The sequence below is a fragment of the Apis laboriosa genome, unplaced genomic scaffold (genome assembly GCF_014066325.1).
Source record: "Apis laboriosa isolate Shangri-la unplaced genomic scaffold, ASM1406632v1 scaffold42_cov153, whole genome shotgun sequence".
Lineage (NCBI taxonomy): Eukaryota > Metazoa > Arthropoda > Insecta > Hymenoptera > Apidae > Apis > Apis laboriosa.
In genome coordinates this window covers 1,466,391-1,487,786 of record NW_025223257.1, presented here as the reverse complement: position 1 = coordinate 1,487,786, position 21,396 = coordinate 1,466,391, and the positions used below count along the sequence as shown (strand labels likewise).

General features: G+C 47.0%; 1 protein-coding gene across 16 annotated transcripts in view; it reads left to right on the top strand.

Annotated features, from left to right (window-relative positions):
- The first annotated feature begins 909 nt into the window (after window positions 1-909).
- The window catches only part of LOC122716153 (forkhead box protein P1-like), a 196,545-nt gene continuing 176,058 nt past the window's right edge, over window positions 910-21,396 (top strand). For 13 of the 16 annotated variants that reach the window (XM_043938959.1, XM_043938960.1, XM_043938957.1 and 10 more), the window contains exon 1: window positions 910-1,087. In XM_043938959.1, coding sequence (XP_043794894.1) covers window positions 1,058-1,087 — 30 coding nt within the window. In that variant the 5' untranslated portion in view covers window positions 910-1,057. Of the gene's footprint in view, window positions 1,088-8,906; window positions 9,486-21,396 lie in introns of those variants that run through there. The other 3 variants (XM_043938970.1, XM_043938967.1, XM_043938969.1) reach the window with 2 other exon arrangements.

Here is a 21,396-nt window from a genome sequence, read left to right as displayed (position 1 = left end):
ATTCCGCACGGTTCAGCGCACGTTTCCTGCGTCGACGACGACGACGACGAGGATAAAGACCGAGGACGTGGACGAACACGACGCTGGTCAGCTCCGATTGCGAGAGAGGGCGCCTTCCGTCGTTACCACCACCATCACCACCACCACCACGACTACTACCACCACCACCACCACCACCACCACCACCACCACCACTACTATTATTACTACTATTACTACTACTACTGCTACTATTACTGTTACTATTACTTCTACCGCTACTATTACCGTCACTACTACCACACCACTACTGCAACACCACGACCACCATAATAATTCAACCCTCGTTTTCAAAAAATACCACGAACCGCTTACTTACGAGGATAACGCGCGGATACGTATCACCCTTTCCTTTCGGCCCGACAAATAGACAGATATCGTGGTAATCTATCTCGGTTCTCTCGCTGCATTGTCGCGCTCACGTCCCGGCCAGAGAGAGCATACCGTACCATCGTGACCGAGAGAAAATCGGCATCGTTCTTCTCTCCCCCAAGGAGATAGAGAGAGAGAGAGAGAGAGAAAGAGAGAGAGAGACACGTGGCGCGGCCCACGCGGAGGTGTCCAACGAGTACATCGCGGAGGGAGAGAAAGAGCACTCGGATAGATAGATTCGAATAGAGAAATAGGAAGCCGGAGGAAAGGAAGAAAAAGAGAGAAAGAAAGATAGAGAGAGGGAGAGGGAGAAAGAGAAAGAGAGGGAAGGAGAGGAACGAAGGAGAAAAAGAGAAGAGAAAGGGGGGAGGAAGTGGAGGAGCGAGACGAAGGAAGGGGGAGGTGGAGAGAAAGGTAGAGAGGTGGCAGAAGGACAGAGGAACGAGAGGGGGTGGGCGGGAGAAGACGGACAGGGAGGAAAAGTACGAATTGCCAGGACGAAGATCGTGGAAGATAGAGGAGAAACGGGAAACGGGTCTTGTGTCTTCGTTTCGTTTCTTCGGAAAATAATTTTACCAAGAGAAGGACGGAGCAACGAGCGACAGTCACGAGCGAGACGACGACGACGACGAGGAGGAAACGGGACATGCTGGAACCACGCTGGAGACCCGTCCAGGTAGAGAGACCTTACTTCACCCCTGCAACACTAGTTCCGTCTTCACTGCACTGCTTATGACACCCGATGCCTGATTGACCGACCTGCCTCACCTGCCTCACCTGCCTGACCGCCTGCCTAACCGTGTCCGTGTCTGTGTCAATGATCGCGTAGTATGGCCGCATCTTTCTCTCTCATTCGCTTTCTCTCTCTCTTCTCCTTCTCTTTCTTCGTTTAAATCTCTTAGTCTCTTTGTCTCGTCATTCTTTGCCGCTTGCTTCATTCACCGTCCCTTGCGTTGCTCTTACTCAATGATGATCGCCACGTGCCATGCAGTCCTTTTGCACGCTGTCGTTACCAGACACTGTTGTTCAGTTTTTTTCCAATCATTTGCCATCTATCGCTTCCTTCCTTTCATCGGTGTGCGTGCCGCTTTTGTTTCCACCCTTGATCCCCTCCCCCCCTCCTCGCCCTTTGTTTCGAATTGTTTCGTTCTGTCACGACAGAATTTACCGTCTCCGCGGGGGATAGACACATAGCATCATAGGCAATCGCGAATCAGATTTTTCGCGAAAAGATGACGTTGTCGTTTCGCGATTGTGGATCCACGATCCATCGAACGATATTTATTACTTAACCGTTAGCTAGAATAGAATCTGCACGAAAATGCATGAAAATAACTTGAAATTATCGTTGCATTTTTAACGAAAAGCAACGCGATTCCTCGGCCCTCCCGGCTGGAATTGGGTCGTCACGAAAACAGAGTGGATGGAAATCGATGGTATTCAACATTTGGCAAAAGAACGATCGATTTTGCCAAACGCGTTATCGATCGTTATTCCGTTACGATTACGTGCAAGCGCGAGCGCGAGCCACGCGAGTAACGCCGTAATCGCGAGAGATGATGGCATTTCGAATGAAGCCAAGTTTAGAGTTATACGTATTTTGTCGTTTAGAGACGGTTTATAGATGGTGGACGCGTCTCGTTATAATATAGATAAATGACTCGTTGCTTTGAGATTTTCTGATTGATCTTATGTTGAGCGGGCCGGACGATATTCGTGGAAATGACACTTTAACGATCGTGACAAGACAAATAGGTGCACCGGACAAGCAGAATGGTTGGTCAAATAAATCTCGCTACACAGTTCCAAGATTAACTACGCTCGAGTAACTAAATGCGTACCTGCCTTAGTACAGAAATCTTTCCCGCAAAACGCATTTTTCCTAAAAATAATCTTGGCAGTAATAAGCCTATTTTGACGCTGCCTGGAGATTCGAAAGATACGATACGATATAACACGAATTATCGCGTTATTGGCTCAATTATTTCAACTTCAACCCAATCTATTTCGCGATTAACATCCTGTCCTATTTCGATCCGTTTGTTTCTAACAAACTCCAAAAAACGAAAATGAAACGAAATGGAAAAGAAGAAGAAGAAGAAGAAGAAGAAGAAGAAGAAGAAAAGGAAATGCAACAGAGAGCAACGTTAGAGTAACGTTTGAATCGTAAAAAGCAATCGATCGATCTATTAATTCCATTCTAATCTCTTCAAATTTATCCAACGAAACATCCGCTATGGCATCCAGCTTGGTACATTCGTTTGTCAATGGTAGTTACGCTTCAATCGAAGAACGCTTCGCGTTACCTGGGAATAGAGGTGATTTTTCTCAGAAGGATATACTGAATGGGAGTAGACGAAGCTATGGGAGGATGATGGTGTGTAGGTATGGGTGGCGTAGGTATGAGACTGCAGAAGTCCCGGGGTGTAGTAGGTGGAACAACGCAGAGACGGAGGCGGTCCTACCCTACTTGGGGGCGTTAAAGAAGTAGGTGGGGTTGGCCACCCCCGCGCATCAACCCTTGCACCCCGCGTCTCCGAAACCCCTGTGGATCGCCCGGTTCCCTTCGATCCCATATTCGCCAATCAACTAACCCACCCCGCTTCTCTCTCTCTCTCTCTCTCTCTCTCTCTTCTCTCTCTCTTCCTTTCTCTCTCTCTCTCTCCTTTTTCCTTTTCTAACGCTCCTCCAAGGTTGCACCCATCCGCTTCTGCTTCCTTCTTGGCTGACCAAAGATTTCGTCAAAATTCAAAGCCGTTCACCGACAGCCCAACGTGTTGAAACGTTGTCCGACGATCGGTAGGAAAGGTCTAGGGAGAGAAGGTCTGCGCGAAGCGAGGAGGAAGACGACGACAACGCGATGATGAGGACGTTAGAAATTGTAAGAAAAGTGTCGAGGATCGTCCGACGGTGGTCCACGGTGTCTCGATGGATTCGACGGTGTTATTTCGTAGTGTCCAGTGCGCGATCGAGCGAGGCGATTACCACTTGGCACCGATCCTCCTCGTCACGCCTTCCTCGTTGCTTCGACGAAATCGTGCAGATCGGGCAAAGGTCGTGTCGCTTGTCAATCGCATCGATGATACATCTCACCATCGTCATCCCCCACGCCACCACGCTCCTCGTGCTCGCCCATCTTCTCACCTCTTCTTCCACCAGACAGTTCAGACATACATGCATGCGTTCGTACGCGTGTACGTATACAGCAGGGGGCAGCGGGCATGTATGCAGCCGCATAGGATGAAGATACATACGGTACAGTGTACCAACACAGTTGTGCCACTATAACCCCCGTTTTCGCGCTTGCTTGGCACGGCACAGCATCCCTCTTCGGCTACTTCCGGCCAGACCAAGCTCCGCCCACTTTTATATTAATCACGTCTTGGTTCGCTCCTGGCTTCTGTTCTCCATCTTTCTTCCCCAGTGAGCGATTTCCTACTGTGGACGCCTGGGAACCACACCTTTGCCCGTTGCTTTATTCATGCTCCAGGTTTGCGACGCGAATCTTTATATATATATATATGTATATGTATATAGTATATATATTTCTTTCTTCTTCTGCTCTCTCGTCTCCGTTACACCGGGAGAAGGATATCTTGTAATGCATTCTTGTCGCGATCATCGACGATGCGAATCGTAGGTAACGATGGAACAACAACGACAAAGGTTTGGAACGAAGATACGAAGCCATCGATCATTTCGAGTTTACGGACAGAAGGAGTAACGGTTCGGATAGGGACGAATCAATAACACGTCTGATAATGTTTCCAAAAGGTTCAACGGATTCTTCATCGTCTCGCGTAGCGTAAATTCTCCGGTAGTTTATAACGCGTCGCTTTTTTCCCCTCCCCGTCGAAGGGGGGAAAGAGTCGTAGCGCGATATTTCACGAATCGTCGTGTCCTCGACGGCTCGAGAGGAATCGAGACAAAAAGAAAAAAAATAAAGGAAGGAAAAAGAAAGAAGAAGAGGGGAAAAAGGAGAGGAAAAAGAGTGATTCTCGCCAGCGTAGTGTAGTTGACTGCAACATTCGTGCGTTTCGAACACCGTGCGCCGAACAGAGTAATGAATAATAACCAGTTATTATTGCCAGGTCGAGCAATAAACACGCAGCTCACAAACACACCATCCCCTTGCCGCAATAAGGGTTGTCACGCATAGGTACGACATTTGTTTCCAACGCGTCGAGTGTGCACGTTACGAGCACCACCTTTCTACAGATATTGGTTCCATTGTTACACGTTGTGTATCGTGACTGCTTCTCCGCCACTTTCGCGATCTACCTACCGATCCTCGTGCCGCCTATCATCCGTCACAGCCACTTCAACGCCACTCCGCATTGTTCTCTCTCTCGATTCTTCGATTCGTCGCGACCGCGCGTTTTTCTTTTTCTTCTTTTTCTTTTTTTTCTTTTTTTTTTTTTTTTATTATTTTCCTTTTTTTTCATTCCGTACCACGCGCGGGTGCGACGCAGCGAACACCAGCGGGGCGCAGCTAACGTCTTCATCGCGAATTTACAATTTCCTTTCCTCAAAATCCGCGCACCTTCTCTCTCTCTCTCTCTCTCTCTCTCCTCCCATTGATATTCAAAGGCTTGGCAGATGATTCGATGCAATTTATCTCGACAAAGGCACCGGTTAAATTTAACATCGGTCTCCAAGATACGTGGAGGAAATACGCGTATCTTCTTCGTCCTCGTTTCAACGAGCAACTTGGCCGTATCGCCATTAAAAGAAAGAAAAGGAAAACGTGGAATCGTCGAACGGAAAGATAAAGAGTCGACCGATCCTCGGATTAAGACGATGCTTGTAAATTGTTTGTTGAAAATGATGGAATCGCGACGCGTGGAGGAGGCGGTATGGCGTAGTTATGGTGGTATCGATGCAACCGATATCGACGCGGGGCGATTCGAATTCCTAGAGGTTGGTTCATTTTGTCGCGATAATACGCATTCCATGTCATTCCGATAGCGCGTGTACGGCAATGCATCATCGCCCCCGCGACGGGTATTTGTCAATAGAAACAGGCATCGACGCCGCAACTGCGGCAAGTATACGTCAATATACATAACGACCGCCTGTTGACTTGTTACGTTGTCGAGTACCGCCGATGATTCGATGATTTGCCGATCCATGACTGCTCCGTGTCAAATATGCCCCCCACGGCTGTTCTCGTAGGCGCGTTAACACGGGAACGCCGGCGGCCGTTCATTTGCGATCGGCGCACTAACGCGCGTCGTTACATTAAATTATCATCCACCGATTGTGATGTACCGACGGTTTGCACGGCGACTCGTTATAACAAGATCATGGCGTCGCCTCGACGACAATTTCCCAGATATCCCGCTGCATCATGAATAATATCGCGATAAGGCTATCAAATCGAATATGTTTGGATCCGTTCCGACGTTAACCGGTTAATTTGGGTCGAAGGGTGACGTTGACATTGCCACTTGTCAAACTTTTCTCCCTCCCCTTCTCTTTTTCGCAGATTTATCAATCTACTTTTTTCTTTTTAACGATTCTTTTATTCGCGGGAGACTATTTTCGTACGTACGTGTCTTTTTTTTTTTGCGAAAATCGTTGCGAAAATTGTTAAGATAATCATCGTTAGAATTACTCTCCTCTCCGATTTCTATCCTTTGCTAAAGCGTCGCGTATAGTTTCTTCTCGTGAAAAAAGAGAGAGAGGAGAGAGATTTCCTCCATCGACGTCATTGTTCAGGAGGACGAAAGTAGAAGAATCGCGGCGTACGAAGAGCCGCGTTTCGCGTTCCCTATGGGACACCGAGGAGCGATTCGCGGGGGGATGGGGTAAAAAAAAAAAAAAAAAAGCCGATCATTATCCACTCGGTTCTGCATTGGTCGCGTTACCCGTTGCAACCTCGTTTGCAGCTCGCTCTCCTCACTCCTCCGCTACAATAATAGAGATTCCGTACGATGCTGGACATTGAGAGCGACCGCCGTATTAAAACCCATTCGCGTTTGAGCTCGTGATCCCATCGCGTATCAATTATTACGCAGATTTGTACACAAAGGGGGACGGTTGATGCGTTGCCCAGATATAAACCGCAATAATCGTCTGTCTTGTAATTCGTATCGTATCCTCTCTCGGCATCCTGACTTTCCATCGTCGCTATGCTCGAATTATAATCCTTCCCTGAGAACAAAATACACGTTTCACAGAATACGATCGATCGAAAAATCGTTGAAATTGTGAATCCGTCCACGTTCAATTGTTCAACGTTCGAATCGAACGTTTGAAACGAAGCTTTGAAAAAAAAGAAAAACCGACGGCGTAGAAACGGAAAGTTTTTCTAATCGACGCGAGCGCGCATCATGCGATCGCGTCTTAACGAAATTAAAATATAGGGTGTGGTACTCGCGCGCGATAAGTTTCGTAACGACAAAGTTTCCTTTTTTCTTTTCTCGATGGAAGCACGCGAAAAGAGAAACGGGAAAACAGGAGCGAATATTAAATGCAATATTAAGCGTAATACGTAACGCGATATACCGTGGTTTACGAGGAGAGAGAGAGAGAGAGAGAGAGAGAGAGAGAGAGAGAGAGAGAGAGAGAGAGAGAGAGAGGGAGACAGCGACAGAGAAGAAGAAGAAGAAAAAGAAAAAAAGAAAAAAACTTGTCGCATATTGCACGCATCTTGCATAAAATCGAGGACACGTGCACGATCATTGAACAATAAGAGTGAGAACAACAAAAGACTCGTAATTCCCGTTCTTGGCCGCGGTGTGAACGGGCGGGAAAACTTGGTCACCTTGTCGCGGCAGTGAAAAGAGTCCGATCATGACCAGACCGTGGCGCGTTGGTTACGATGTATCTCGTACGCAACAACGTTGGTGACATAATAGAGGGACATCGTAGCGATCCTCGTAGCGAACTGCGAGCGACGGCGTATCAAAATGTAGATCGGTCTTGTTTGAATTCGCGGTTCTATCATGAATCAATTACCGCGCGGATTCGTACACAACGAGGATCGCGACGAAAGCTCGCGCGTGAAGGATGAGGGACACAAAGAGGGGATTCGCAAACAGGCGCAGCATGTACGCGGTTGCACATAGGTGTTCCAGTCCTGCGTTGTTGATGCACACGCAAACGTCACCCACTCGAGTGTGGAGAGCCTCATCGTTTCTACGCGGATGCTTCTTTATCGTTGTGAACCGATCGCTTCCATTTCCCCCCTCCGTTCTCTCCTCCTTCCTCGCTCCGATATTTTCCCGCGATAATCATTCCATCCAACTTCGCCTATTCGAGACGAAACGACGCAACTTCGACGTCGTCCTCGTATTTAAAGGACGAATATTCCTCGCTAGTCGAATCACCTTTATTCCTCGTCAAGTGGACGAGTTTCTTTTAAAAAAAAACTTTACCCCCATTGATGGCGCCAGAAGAGGTTTTAACTACGACGGTATTTTGTATCGGTTAAACCGGTTGCCAGGAGAGTTTTTCTCTCTCTCTCTCTCTCTCTCTCTCTCTCTCTCGCTCTCCCTCTTCCAGTTGAAACGCCAACTACGACGTCTTCGCTAATAAAAATTTAGAACGACGACGGTTTGAGAAACGAGTTCCATCGGGCGTTCAACTCGTTGGAAAATCGTCGAAATTTTTCTCCTAATTACAAGGATTCGTACATCGCTTGCTCGATTTAGGGAAAAGCGTTTACGTTAACGCGTAACAAGCGTTACAAGAACGGATGGTTACGCAACACCATCCAGAGTACTCGAATCTAATTTAAACGAGTCAAAGCTAACGAAGACTTGTTTTCGCGTGGAAGTGTATTTATAACGGCAGACTCATTTCGAATCTGTTAACTCTTTCTTCCTCGAATCGTCTATTGACGATTGGTCCGACCAAGCGTTTTTTTAGAACGCAACTTATTCGCGAAACCTTCTACGGATGGATAGATTCTTCCATAGAAGAAGGGGATCCTGATTTCTTCTATATTTTTTTTTTCTTCTTGTCTCGTTAAAAGAAAAAAAAAAAAAGAAAAAGGAAAAAAAGAAGAAGAGAGAACGATCGACGGAATCGATAACACGTTTCCTTTTGCTTACGTTGCGCTGAAAAACAACGATACATGTGTACTTATGAAGCGTAGAACCATGTCACCGAGCCAGACGGGTGGCGATATCATCTTCGAGCGAGCTGATAAGCGCGTACGTTCAGCACGCTGGAATAAATAACTACCGACTCTCTGGAAAAATTATTGCAACCTAAACTCTCTTATCTGTCTCGGTTTCGATTGGTCGAGGTGGATCGTCGAACTACACCACACAGTGTTTACACCACTCGATCGAAACGGGCTAAGAAACCTCTTCGATCCATCTCGTTCCGCCTTCTTCTCTGACGAATCGTTTCTTATCGTTCCCTTGCCGTCCGAGCCCGAATATTTCGATAGTTGGTTTCCCCGCGATCACGTCGCGATCGCTTTCGTCGGAACTTTCTACTCGCGCGGATCGTTTCGAGCGTTTAGCGAGAGAGGAGACAGGTTGTAAAATTCCTTTTTCGACGTGCCGGAGGTGGCAGTATCGGCATCGTTGCATTCAATCGGAGAAACATAATTCTCGCGATACCCACGCAGTTCGGTTTAAATTCCTCGCAGCCAGTGTGGTCTTATCAGTTCGGCGACACCGTCTGCCCGTCGTTGAAAGAGATCGAACGAGTCTAGGGAAGACAGTGGACGATACGCGTTCCCGTTTCTCCTCTTCTCCTCTTTCCAAATTAGTCGCTGGCCGATATAATTTATCGCGCGCGCAGCCGACGTCTTCTAACCACTATTTTTTCCCCGTCGCGAGTGTCCGTCTCGTTCGAAGCCGAACGCGTGTGTCGATAGGGATCCGAGGAAGAACGAAGAAGAAAAGTGGGCGAGAGGAGAGGGAAAAAAAAACCGCTTTCCACCTGCTCGCTTCCGAAACATTTTCGCAAAACTGGATTTTCTTGGCTTTCTTATGTTCCACGTCCCCGTATTCACAAGTTCGATCGTGCAACAACTACAAATGTGTTTCTTCATTGGATGGCGCGAGGGCGGCATAAAAATTCCTAATTTGTGAGCCGACAGAGCCGAGAAGGTTAGTGTTCCAATTGTAATTCTCCAATCCTCCTTATCACGACCGATCAACGGATATACCCGATGTAGAGTAACGAGAGAGATACGCGAGAGACGATTAACGTCGAAAACACGATCGACCGTTGGAACGACGATCGGATCGCCGAGAGAAAAAAATAATAATAATTTTCAGTGGACCCGGCCAAGTCCGCGGAGTGGAACCTCTTATTTCCACTCTTCGCATCAGCTTCTTATCTGAGACCACTATTGTTTGCACAATATTGTTTTACCGGAGATAAGTGTCCCATGCGCTCATTATACAACCAACCGTTTATTTACTTGCCTCGTCTCTCAGAGATTTCACAATCGTCGCCAAACATGTGGCAATCGTATGCAATTTCGCATTTCTGACTCTGCCGAACGATTCCTTTTTCTCATTCCTTTTCGCGAACTCCTCTGTCTCTGACACCTTAACGACCGTCGCATCGATCTCCGCGTCATTTGGCGCGCGAACGCGCGCAATCTTACGAGGAGAGAAAGAAGAAAGCCTCTACTACGCGAATAAAATATAACCGGATTATACGCGCGGTATGGTTCCTCCACCAACGTCCAGAAGGAAACCAGAACCAGAAGCAGAAGCAACGACGGCACGCCAGAAGATGGAAGAGCGTCGAAGGACGGCTCGTTTCCATCCATCCGATCCGCGGAGGGGCACGAGGAGCGATAGAAAGAGAGGTGTAGGAAGATGACATAATCCCACTCGCGCAATTTGCGAAACAGATTTACGCGTGGGACGGGCATTTATGATAATGTGTAGCGCGGTTTACCGGTCGCGACTCTCCACGTTGGTCGCGCCGCGTCTCGTCTCGTCTCGTCGCGTCGCCGCGCGTACGCGACGCGTATTTCACTCGTATTATAAATTCGCTCGTTCTCAGAGGTTCACAAGGTTCTGCCCCGTACGCGTGTGTGCGCGCGCGCGCGCGTGCACGGGTACACGATGGAAGCGGAGACGAGCGCATCTGAGCGGTCTCCTCTTGCACGAGCCGTGCGCCGCTCGCTCGCGAATCCTATTTAACGCTGTCCCTGATGCCCTGGTTGACGCACACGGATACTCTCGGCCGCATGAGTACACGCACGTGCACGCTGCACCGATGCGCGACGCGGGGGAAAAGAGGGTGACCGGGATAATCGCGCAAGACGATTGGTAGCTTCCTGTCGGTCACGTGACATCACGGCCCGCATCATCGCGGAACGACGATGCATGGGGCTGCAGAGGATGACATTCGTTGCACTCACCCAGTGCCGTTAAGTAGGTGGATAGGATGCAGCCGCGGATTAATGGTTACGGATACATCTTGGATGCGATGATTTGTTGGCTTTTATCGCGACGGATCGCCAGAAACGGGATGGGGCGAGCGTGTTAACTCGTCCACCCGGGGGCAAACACCAACGGGATTAATGATATCTGCTTGTTCGAAGTACCGTGGTGTTATTTACGCGATAAATTCGTCCGGCCCGTGCTCGGCCCGCGTATTAAATTATTGAGGATGCATTTTAAGAGAATAATTTAGAACGACGACGATGCCCTCTTCCGTGCCAATTTTCAGACCACCGCGCGAGGTTACGATTCAACGACGATGCGCGCTCGCACACCCACACCACGTCCACGCTCCTTCCACCGCCCGTTTTTCGCCACAATTTTTCGTTTCTTGTTTCGTTGTTATGGATCGCGTCTCAACTTTGCCGATTATTTTCGTCCGATCGATCCTAGGAAAATATCCCGAATCACGGAGCCGCGTTCGATTCGTTTCCCTCCGATTTCTCAACGCTGCTCCGCGTATCGTGTCCATCTCGATTCGATCCAGATGTGTTTACGATCTTGTTGATCATCGGCCATTTTACTGCGCATTTCGATCGTTTCGTAAGAAATTTCGCGCGTGGATTCATCTCCTCCTCTTCTTTACTTGTCTATCCATCGAGATGAAGATATATATATATATATATCGTTAACGATAGCAGTATCACGCGGCGAAAAAGAAGTAGAGATTAGCTGCGTCGTTGATGCCCCGCAATATCGTGCCGTCTATTTTGTAATAGAAACAACGGAAGAGCCTAATTCCGCGAGGTTGCTCTCGTCCTCCTCGCCTATTAGATGTGTGGATACATGTCGGCGCGCATCATGCCATTCCTATCTACCTATACTTACTTACCTAGCTACCTACCTACCCACCTAATTATACCGAGTGGACCACTCGAAGCGATAAGCGATTTACATACCGAACGACGCGATGGATTTACCGCTCGCCTGTGTACGATGCCCGCTATTACTTGTGACTCTCCGTGTTGCGTCGTCCGACTTTGCTCCATTTTCCTCCTATTCCGGGAAGTTTGGACAAAGAATTCGCGCTTGTGCCCATTATACCCTAGGTATACCACGTCACCTCGATTTTCTCTCCAACCTCTCGAGGTCTCGACAACAAATAATTAACCGAGAATGAATACGAGCTCGAGCTCGTCGTTGCATCGGAGCAGTATCAGTTGGAGCGAAGAACGGAACGAAGGAGGAGAAGAAGAAGAAGAAGAAGAAGGTTTTAATTATTTTCGAAAGCCGTTTAAACGATAAACGATCTACGGACGGATCAAAGGAGACCGGATGGGATATGGATATTGTAAAATTATTTATATTCGGGTTAATGGCAACCTTGAAATCGGTGGTCTAATGTCATAAATATCGGTACCTGGTTATGAAACGAGGAGCGTGAAAATGCAGAGACAATTTCTCGCCGGTATAAATCTTTAAGCGGTACACGACGACTCCGCTTAATAATTGATAAGTAAATAATTCATTCGAGGTGGTGAACACGACCGTGCCAAACGATGAGACAGATTTACCGTTCGTCCCTCTAGCAGACGCATTTGCACTTTGCTCCATTCCTGGGCGACTTTGGTATATATTTTGCCTCGCGGTCACGGAAGTTTCAAGTATAGTCAGTAGCCAAGTGTACTAAGGATTGGTATGTAGCTGGCTCTCATCGGTTCATTTATTTACGCGATCGGGCCACTTGATATCGCGGCGGAGGTAACCAGGCAAAAACTCTAATTTTACACGTCCTATCGGGGCGAACAGTCGTACGCGCGTGTCTTTCCGGTAAATTAATTTTCAGAGGAAAATGTAAATTTTTCGTCGCCGTTCCCCAATATTACCTGGAAATAAATCGTAACAGACACATCACTGTTACGATTACGTTACGTTACGTTGCGTTACGAGAATGCTCGAGATCGGATCGCGATCCCGATTTCGAACGGTTTAAATGGGTTCGAATCGATGGAGATCGATCCGCGCTTCCATTTAATCCCTTCGAGATTAGAATATCGGCTAGTGAACCAATGACAACAAGATTCTATTTCAAACGATGGTTATTCTTAGATTCGCGTAAATTTAATTGCGACAGCGGTAGCGACGTATACCTCCAAACATGTATCGTGCTTGAAATATGACTTGGAAGTATAGTGCAACGGCAATTATTTAATTCGGTTAATTATTGCTCTTAGAGCAAGACGTTTCCAAAGATATATCGCTGAAATATCGTTGTCTATAATTGCGCAACCCGAAACTTGCCGGGGGTAACCTTATCTAGGAAAGTAACGAAATAACGTTGTTTAATTAATTGCGCGTTTCAAAAAGGCGGAAGGGAGAGGGAGCGGGAGAGAAGGGAGGAGTATGTTGAAAAGGAGTCGCGAAGTTTTATCGTTCTTCCGCGTGGGTTTGTATTTCTTTCTCTCTCCCTCTGCTTCGAGCAAAAAAAAAATGGAAGAGAGAGAGAGAGAGAGAGAGAGAGAGAGAGAAGAAATGGTAGAGTTAGTAAAGTTAATATTTTTAAAGGAATAATGAATTCAGTAACCCCAGACCGGGAGCACCGCACGTCCCAGCTTTAAATCTTTTCTGTAAATAGATTATGGCGCAAGATAATGAAAAATTTGCCACCGCCGCGCGCCTAAGTTCAACGCTCGTTCCTTTGAACTTTCTTTTTCGGGTCCGGGTAGTTTCTTTTTTCAAAGATTTCACGCGCCCGGAAAATTTATGCTTCTCATAGTCGCTTCTATTTTTCCCTCTTCGCGTTATTCACGCGGAAGAATGCCGAATCCGTTGCCTCGCTCCGTCTTTTTCATATCTCCACGTCACGAGCAGGAAGGAGAGCGAGCGAACAATTTTCTCCTCGCAGAAATTCATGCGAGCGCGTTAAACGAATTGCAGCGTTATCGTTGCGACTCGTTCCCCTCTGCGTGCGTGTGTGTGTGTGTGTGTGTGTGTGTGTGTGTGTGTACAAGGGAAGATAAGATAACGCATACCCGCGCTGAGGATCACATGATTAGGGCAATCGAGGCATACTTGTCTTCGATCGGCGGTTAGTTAGCAAAGAGAAAATTGAAATATGAATCATCGAGAGTACATAATCGTGCTCTAAATAACTCGAGCAACGTCTCTTTGCTCGCGCGTGTATATATACACCTACGAACGCGGGCGAAAGAAACTCGGCTCGTGCTCGTTTCTTCTTTCTTTCTTCCTTCCTCCCTCTCCGCATACCTTCCGCATACGTGTTTTCCTTTCCGTCCGCTATCCGAGCTGCATGCGCTCGTTACGTTGCATTTTTCTTGGCTCGCGCTCCACGCCCATGATTCCGTGTCCCACGGTGGCCACGTAGGATACACACTCGAGATGGGACGATACGTACTCGGACCATCGTCCGTACGTCGTTCCGTGTCTCATTAAACCGCGGCTACGAGGAAACTAATTAGCCCGCGATAAGCTTAGGCCTTAATTCGCGGGGAAAACAACACGGTACAAACGCTCGCCGCGTATAATCCATCCCGCGAATAAATTTAGGCGATGCGCGTCCCAACCCGATCTCCTCCTCCTCCTCCTCCTCCTCCCCCTTCCCTCCCGTACGTTGATAAATTCATGCTCGCCCGTACGTTTGAACGTACCCCCATTGATGAGAGAGTGGAAATGGTCAACGTTGGCCAAGAAGTTGCTCACCCCCTTCTCGCGGACATCGGTATTAATAGTTACGAATCTAGAATAGAACTCGGCGAAGTGCGCGCCGTTATGTGGACACGCGAGCTCTACTGCTACGAGCATGGTCATCGACATGCACGTTTTATGATACGGTCCGATACTAACGCGAGGAAAGAGTTCCTCCCCGGATCCGTGGAAGAAAGGGGGGGGGGGGAAACGAGACGAGGAAAAGAGAAGAGAGGGAAGAGAGGCTGGTTAAGAAGATAGGGAGTCGCGGGGCGAAGAAAATCTTCCCGGAAGTTGGTCGGTCGGTACGAGTCGCCCTAAAGTTTACGCGGTACGTGTTGGGAATACCATTAGGGTTAATGATCTTAACGAGCCCGAATACTGGAGAGGCTACCGATGCGCCACGGATAAACTGATTCTATTGAAGTTTACATTTACGTCCCCTTCCCGCAATTAGTACGTTACGCGTATTACCGGGGAATATATACCCGGAGATCGCGTTTCCGGATAAAGTGGGAGGGGGAGGAGGGGGGCCTCTTACGTTGAGTTTATCGCGCGATAAAGTTCATTCGCGACAAGACTTAGTCGAGAGCCTTCGACTATCCGTTTCCTATCACGGATGATTATTACCCGTACCGACCTGTGGGATGAAAAAATATTGCATCTCTTAAGCGGATGGATTCGTTCCCACTCGTTGGATCGTTGGATCCGCGTTGTTGGAAATTGATCGATTTCGGGCTCTCTAGATTCGAGTCTCGAGGGGTGCAGGGTTTCTTGGCCCCGATCATCCCGATCCCCGTTTTTTGGTGTTACTCCGCTCTCTCCGCGCTCTCTGTTCAGCTGCCTATTTATAGATCAGCCTCCTTAACCGCTTAGCGAGTTGGAGAGAACATTGGACATAAGCCTTCTTCCTCCTGCCACCTTAAGCCGGCCTGTTCTCTCGGTTCTCCAACTTCTCTCCGCCTTTCCTTCTCCGCTTCATTGAAATGCGTGCGCCGGTAATGGAAACGTTCTCCTATCTCTCTAAGTGGCCGCTACCACGATAGCATGGTGCAATTTAATCGAGAGAGGCTGGCAGCAGCGCGCTTAGAAAAGCATTCTAGACGCGAGTGTATATAATGCGCGCGGTGTGTACGTATCATTTTTTTTCTTTTTTCTTTCTTCCCTTCCCCCCGCCCCGTTTTCGATGTCCGCGCCTCCAACCTTTTTTTTTCTTTTTTTTTTTTTTTTCGTGGCTACGCCGTATACAAATACGATTATATCACAATGGCAGAGGCTTCGTCTGCCTTCGCGGAGTCATTAGTGCAGTCATTATATTATACGTAACGAATTACACACGAGAGAGAGAGAGAGAGAGCTAGAGAGAGAGAAGGTATCGCGTGGATACGTCGCCACGTATCCGATTATATTCGAATACGTCGCGAGTCGTGACGGTTCGATCTTGAATCGAATACACACGTGGTTGTTCGAAAAGGGCGCGGAATTATATATATATATATATATCGCGTGAGAACAGAGAGTAGTATGTCGTTAGTATTGTTGTTCGCCGATCGACATGTTGGAGCGTACGTATGGTTCGAACCTTTGACGCGTCGTTATAAAAAAGTAATAATAAAGGGCACCAAGTATAACGACGGCTAGGATTTTGTACAGGATCGTCGAACCGCGAATATGTGAAGTGGTTCCGGGATACGGGTTGACTTAGGGGTTTCGAGCTTCCAGCTCAGGGCGATAGGAAGGGCGAGGGAAGGGGAGGAGGAGGAGGAGAGAGAGAGAGAGAGAGAGAGAGAGAGAGAGAGAGAGAGAGGAACGGCGACGTGGGAATTGGTGGAGTACGCGAGCGCTTACTAGGCGACCGATTGTAATTATTTTTCCCCGATGACTTTGCCCTCAATGATTGTGCCTCTGCACACGGTGAATTGATGCTGAGAGCCCCCCTCATCAGCCGCTTCTCTATACGGTTAAAACGATGCGGCAAAGTTAAACGTTACCGGACCGTGTCGGGAAAGGAGTGTTCTTCGCGTGTGTCGTGCACGATGAGCGGTGATTGGTCTCCCTGGACCAGGAAATTCAGGGCTAGGAAATTCATTGGCATCTGGATACTACCGTTCGTTCCAGAGATATCCAAAGACTTTTTCTAAGGGGAGGAGAAATGATTTTAGGCGTGTGTACACACCGATACAAAGGCGTGTATATCGCGTCGTGTCCAACGAGGACACTCGTGAACGTGATTATTTTCTATTCACCTTATGCAATACCATTTCCGCGCAAGATGGTAACGGAGCATGTATCCTCGCGTACACACGCTCGTTACACTCTCGCTTCTTTTCAGACGATGATGCTACCGTAATTGAATTCTCTCTCTCCCTCTCCCTCTCTCTCTCTCTCTCTCTCTCTCTCTCTGTCGATCTCTCCGTCGATCTCTTCCTTCGATCGAAACTCGCCTTCCTTCGTCGCTTGGGCGAAAGATTATAACGAGCGTATTATTCGCTCGTATCGATAATGCGCGATGGAGGGAGTTACCTACTTGCGCTTTCCATTATCTCGCCTGTTACGCGGTCGAGATATCTTGTCCATTGGGATATTGTCGAACAATAATTAAAGCGAAAGTCGAATACGATAATGGGTGGAAAATTGCGGGATAGCCTGTTCCTAGAGACTGGTTTCCTTCCTTCTCTTTTTCTTTTTTTTTTTTTCTAAATTACACGTAACGATCTTTATCAAACGCCTGAATTATACGAAGATTCGTCGTACGCTAGTAGCCTATCACTTACGACCAGAGACGTGGTTACGTAACCAGAATCTTAACAGGCGGAGAGTGTTCTTGCCTTTAGCCAGATCCAGCTTATCTCGCTTGTTCCGTTATTTACCTGATTACGGGCCAATTAACTCGTACAACAGGGGGAGGGAGGGAGGGAGAGAGAGGAAGAAAGAGAGAGAGAAAGAGAGAGGGGAGAAATCGATGATCGAGGCTGCCTCCCGTATTCGCGTGTGGAATTCTACAGCGATACGATACAATGTGTCGATACCGATTCTCGGTTGGCGTTCGTTCGTAAACTATTTCGTCGGATAATCCGTTTAAGGTACGGGGACGAGAGTGAACGGCAGTTGTGATCAGTATTTTAGACGTGGCCGTAGAGTTCTTTGACCCGTTCGAATCGGTACGAGGAATTTCTCTTTACTTTGTATTTTATCTTTACACCGGTGAAAGTATAGCAACATTGTTTTGCCTCGTGCCACTTTTGCTATATATATATATATGAATCTCGAATTTTCTCGTTTTATCAGTCGGAAAATACTTTAATCGAAGAAAGTCCCGGTGAAAGTTAAAATACGATCTAAATTGAATTTTTCTTCGACTTTATTATATTAAATATTTCGATGCGGATCGTTTAAATTATTAAAATTTCTTTCTCCGCTCGAATAACCGATGAATTATTTACCGTCTTATCGCTTTCTTGATCGTTCCGCAATTACGGCCCATCTAATTCCCCCGCCGCTTGTTAACATTCGTTGAAAAATTAACGAGGGCAATCAATTTCTTTTTCCCCGTTTCTCGATTGATAATGCGCAAAATACATATCCGCGCATTCATACACAATGGGATGGAAAATAAGACTTGGTTACGTGGTGGGCCATGGGATCCGCAACGTGGCTTGGATCGTCACAGGTGTTAAATATTAAGTCGAGAGTCGGAGGGAATGGACGTTTCAGAAGTCGTGCCAGACATTTGCCGCGCTTTCATTTGGTTTATGATATTTAAATGAAGCCACGTCTGCCCGTGTCATAATGCGATATAACAACTGGTAGAACCGTCACATTACACACCGATGAATTATTCGATCATGCATCAACCTTTTCCTGAATTATTTGCCTCGATTTCTAACGCGGCATATATATATATTCGTTTATCGAAACGAATTGCTCGTACACGAATTTAATCGTTTCGTATGAAGAAACGAAACACGAGCTTAATAAAACTCGAGGAGCGTCAATTTCATTGGATAATAATGGAGAAGAAAGGATACTTATTTTTTTTTTTTATACATCCGTTCATAAATGAGCTCCCCACGCGGTAACTTCGCTTCGAGGGTTGGAATATGATTAGTATGTCGTTATAGAAGCATCGGCTTGGATACTTAAATTAAGTTTATTGAGCAATTTTCACGGCGTTACGTCCTCCTTGGCGCGACCCTCGTAAAAGATAAAAGTCGGACCGTTGTATCGAGACCGGTCGAGAGGTGATTCGATTCTAACGTTTCCCCTCCCCATACTGTTTCCTATTAAAGCTCGAAAGTTAATGAACGACGATTATGACGTTCGAGGAATGGCAGATATATATATATATATATATATACGTTCTGGAAAAAAATTGCCAGGGGGTTGCTCGACAGGAAGACAGTAAACAATGGGTATAAGCGGTTCATTCCCGTTCTCAAGACTTTTACGAGTTGAGAAACTTTTCTCGAGTTCTTTCCCTTTTAGTCGGTGTTCCCCTGCGGTAACCCCTCTGATATTTGGTAAACAATTAAAATCTCTCCTCCAGAGGGTAGTTTCCTCTCGATCCCGTTCAAATTAAAGGAATGGATTTTTAATCCAAGAATTCGTACGTAGAATGACGAACAATGACGTCTTGACTGTTTTTTTTTTCCTTTCCTTTTTTTTTTTTTTTTTTTTTTTTTTTCTTCAACGGATCACGGTCGTATGGAGTCGTATTATCTTCGTTCTCGAATCGAGACGAAATCGACGGCTCGATTATTTCCAACGAGCGATCGCACTTTCGTAATTAGCCGGTGGAGGAGACCACTTCTTAATCCCGTATCGATCGGCGAAAAGTTTATCCCTAACCGTTCCTCGCCGGTTGGTTGGATTTTTCTTCTCCCTCTCCCCCTCCCCTCTCCACTCTCCTCGCCCAGAAATCCGGAAAATCGTGAAAAATGCTTTAAATTCGTGGCGATTTGATTGATCGTGTTAATAAGAAAGTTTCCTTCCTTCTTTCCTCCTCGCTCGTCCTTCCTTCGTTCGTTTGGGGAGGGGGATGATGAAGAAAATGAGAGAGGGAGAAGGGGTCGGTTATCGATCGGTCGATACACCGTTGATTGCGCGTGATTAATGACGGCGTTGATTTTCGGTCGAGCTTCGAATTTCGCGATTTCACGATTCGAGATTCAATCCTGTTGCGTTTGTCCAAGATATTGTATTTTCTTTGGAAACAGGAGGGGGAGGGGGTGGAATTACGCGCCGGGCACGAATAAGGGGCAACGCGTTATAAAGCAGTCGGAAATTGCCAATTAATAATATATTAAACAAGCAATTTGTGTTTTAGTCGAGTAAAAGAAGTCTCGGAAGTTCGGTACCGAGCATTAATTATTGCCGCGATAAGTCGTTGCTCTCCCTTCTTTCCTTTCATCCCTTTTGTCCTTCCCTTTCTTCTGGATTTACGATAAAAAAAAGCAATCCTCGGAGCAATCCTCCTCCTCCTCCTCCTTCTCGAGGAAATTTCTTACGCCTGATCGAGTTTCGATAAATATCGAAACGTTTGGGAAAACGAGGTATTTATGGCTACTTTACCATCGATCGAAACGAGGTTTCGAGAAAAGGGCGAAAGGGTACAATAAGGATTATTAATTCGTTCCGTGGCCAATTGAATTGGAGAGAGAATCGTTGGAGAGTGGTCGTCTTGCAAGCAGCTATCTATTACTCGCAATTAAGCAGTTCTGTTCCGCTTGCTTAAATTACGGACAATGTATAGTTCGCGATGTTACTGTTATTTCGATATTCTCTTCCGCGTTATTCCTTACGAACGAGAAGCTTCGTTTCAAATACCTCCTTTGTCCATATATTATTTTTTATTCCTCTTCGTTCCCCTCGATAATAATCTCGGTTGCGAGATCTCGTGCGGAGAAAAATCGTGGAAGAAGGAAAGACATTTCTCCATTTCAGTTTTCCCCGAGCGACGGTCAAGGAAAAAATTGTATCGATTCTCGATCGTTTCGTTTCAAATCGTTGGCCCTCGACCATCGCCTTCGACCAAAGTCGTTCTAAAATTTAGGGTTGGCGCGGAGGGTGGATCGGTTAAGGGTGGACCCTTTTACCGGGGGCAAACAGAAAATGCATTATTTATCGGCCGTAGCGACTGGCAATTCATCGAATTCCCGCTAAAAGTGAAAGAGTTGAGGTGGAGGGTTGTCGGTGGCGTAACGCAAGCTGCGGGAATGAAAACTGGGGGGGGATGGGGGTGGAGTTAAGTGGCACCTTTTCCCCTCTCCTTTTGCGCATTCTCACGCGTATACATACCCTGCCTGGAACGGAACAACTCTTTCCTGACCGCTTCCTTGTCAACTTCTTTCCCCCCTTCTGCCCGCTTTTAATAGCTTCGCGATACGCGTATCCATTTTTAAAGTCAAACATCCAGCCGATATATACGTCCCGTTTTATACGTCCAATATTCTCGTATAACTGGCAGTTTAATTCAGACTTTCTCTTTGTATCCGGAAAATAAATGGTTCGTAAGTTTTCGAGGCACTAATTGCGGGTGGTAAGGAAACGGAGGACGGAGCTCGATGGAGCTGTAAAGTGTGGCGTAAGGGTACACGCTCGAAGGGAATCGGAATAAACGTTCGATCTTGCTAGATCTTTCCTTTCCTTCCCTTCCCTTCCCTTTCTCCTTCCTTCCTCCCTCTTTCTCATTCTCTCCTCGTCTTCCCCCCCCCCTCCCCCCGTGATTTATGTTAATGTTTTTGTCTAGAACTCTAAATACAAGGAAAGGCGATTCGATTCCTGCCGCGTCAAGTTCGCAGCCCCTTCCGTTTTCTTATGCTGATGCCGATTAACTTAACTGCTTTAAGACGGCAATAAAGGTCGTCGACGCGATTTAACCGGTTTCCTTTTACCATAGAATCGATGCCGT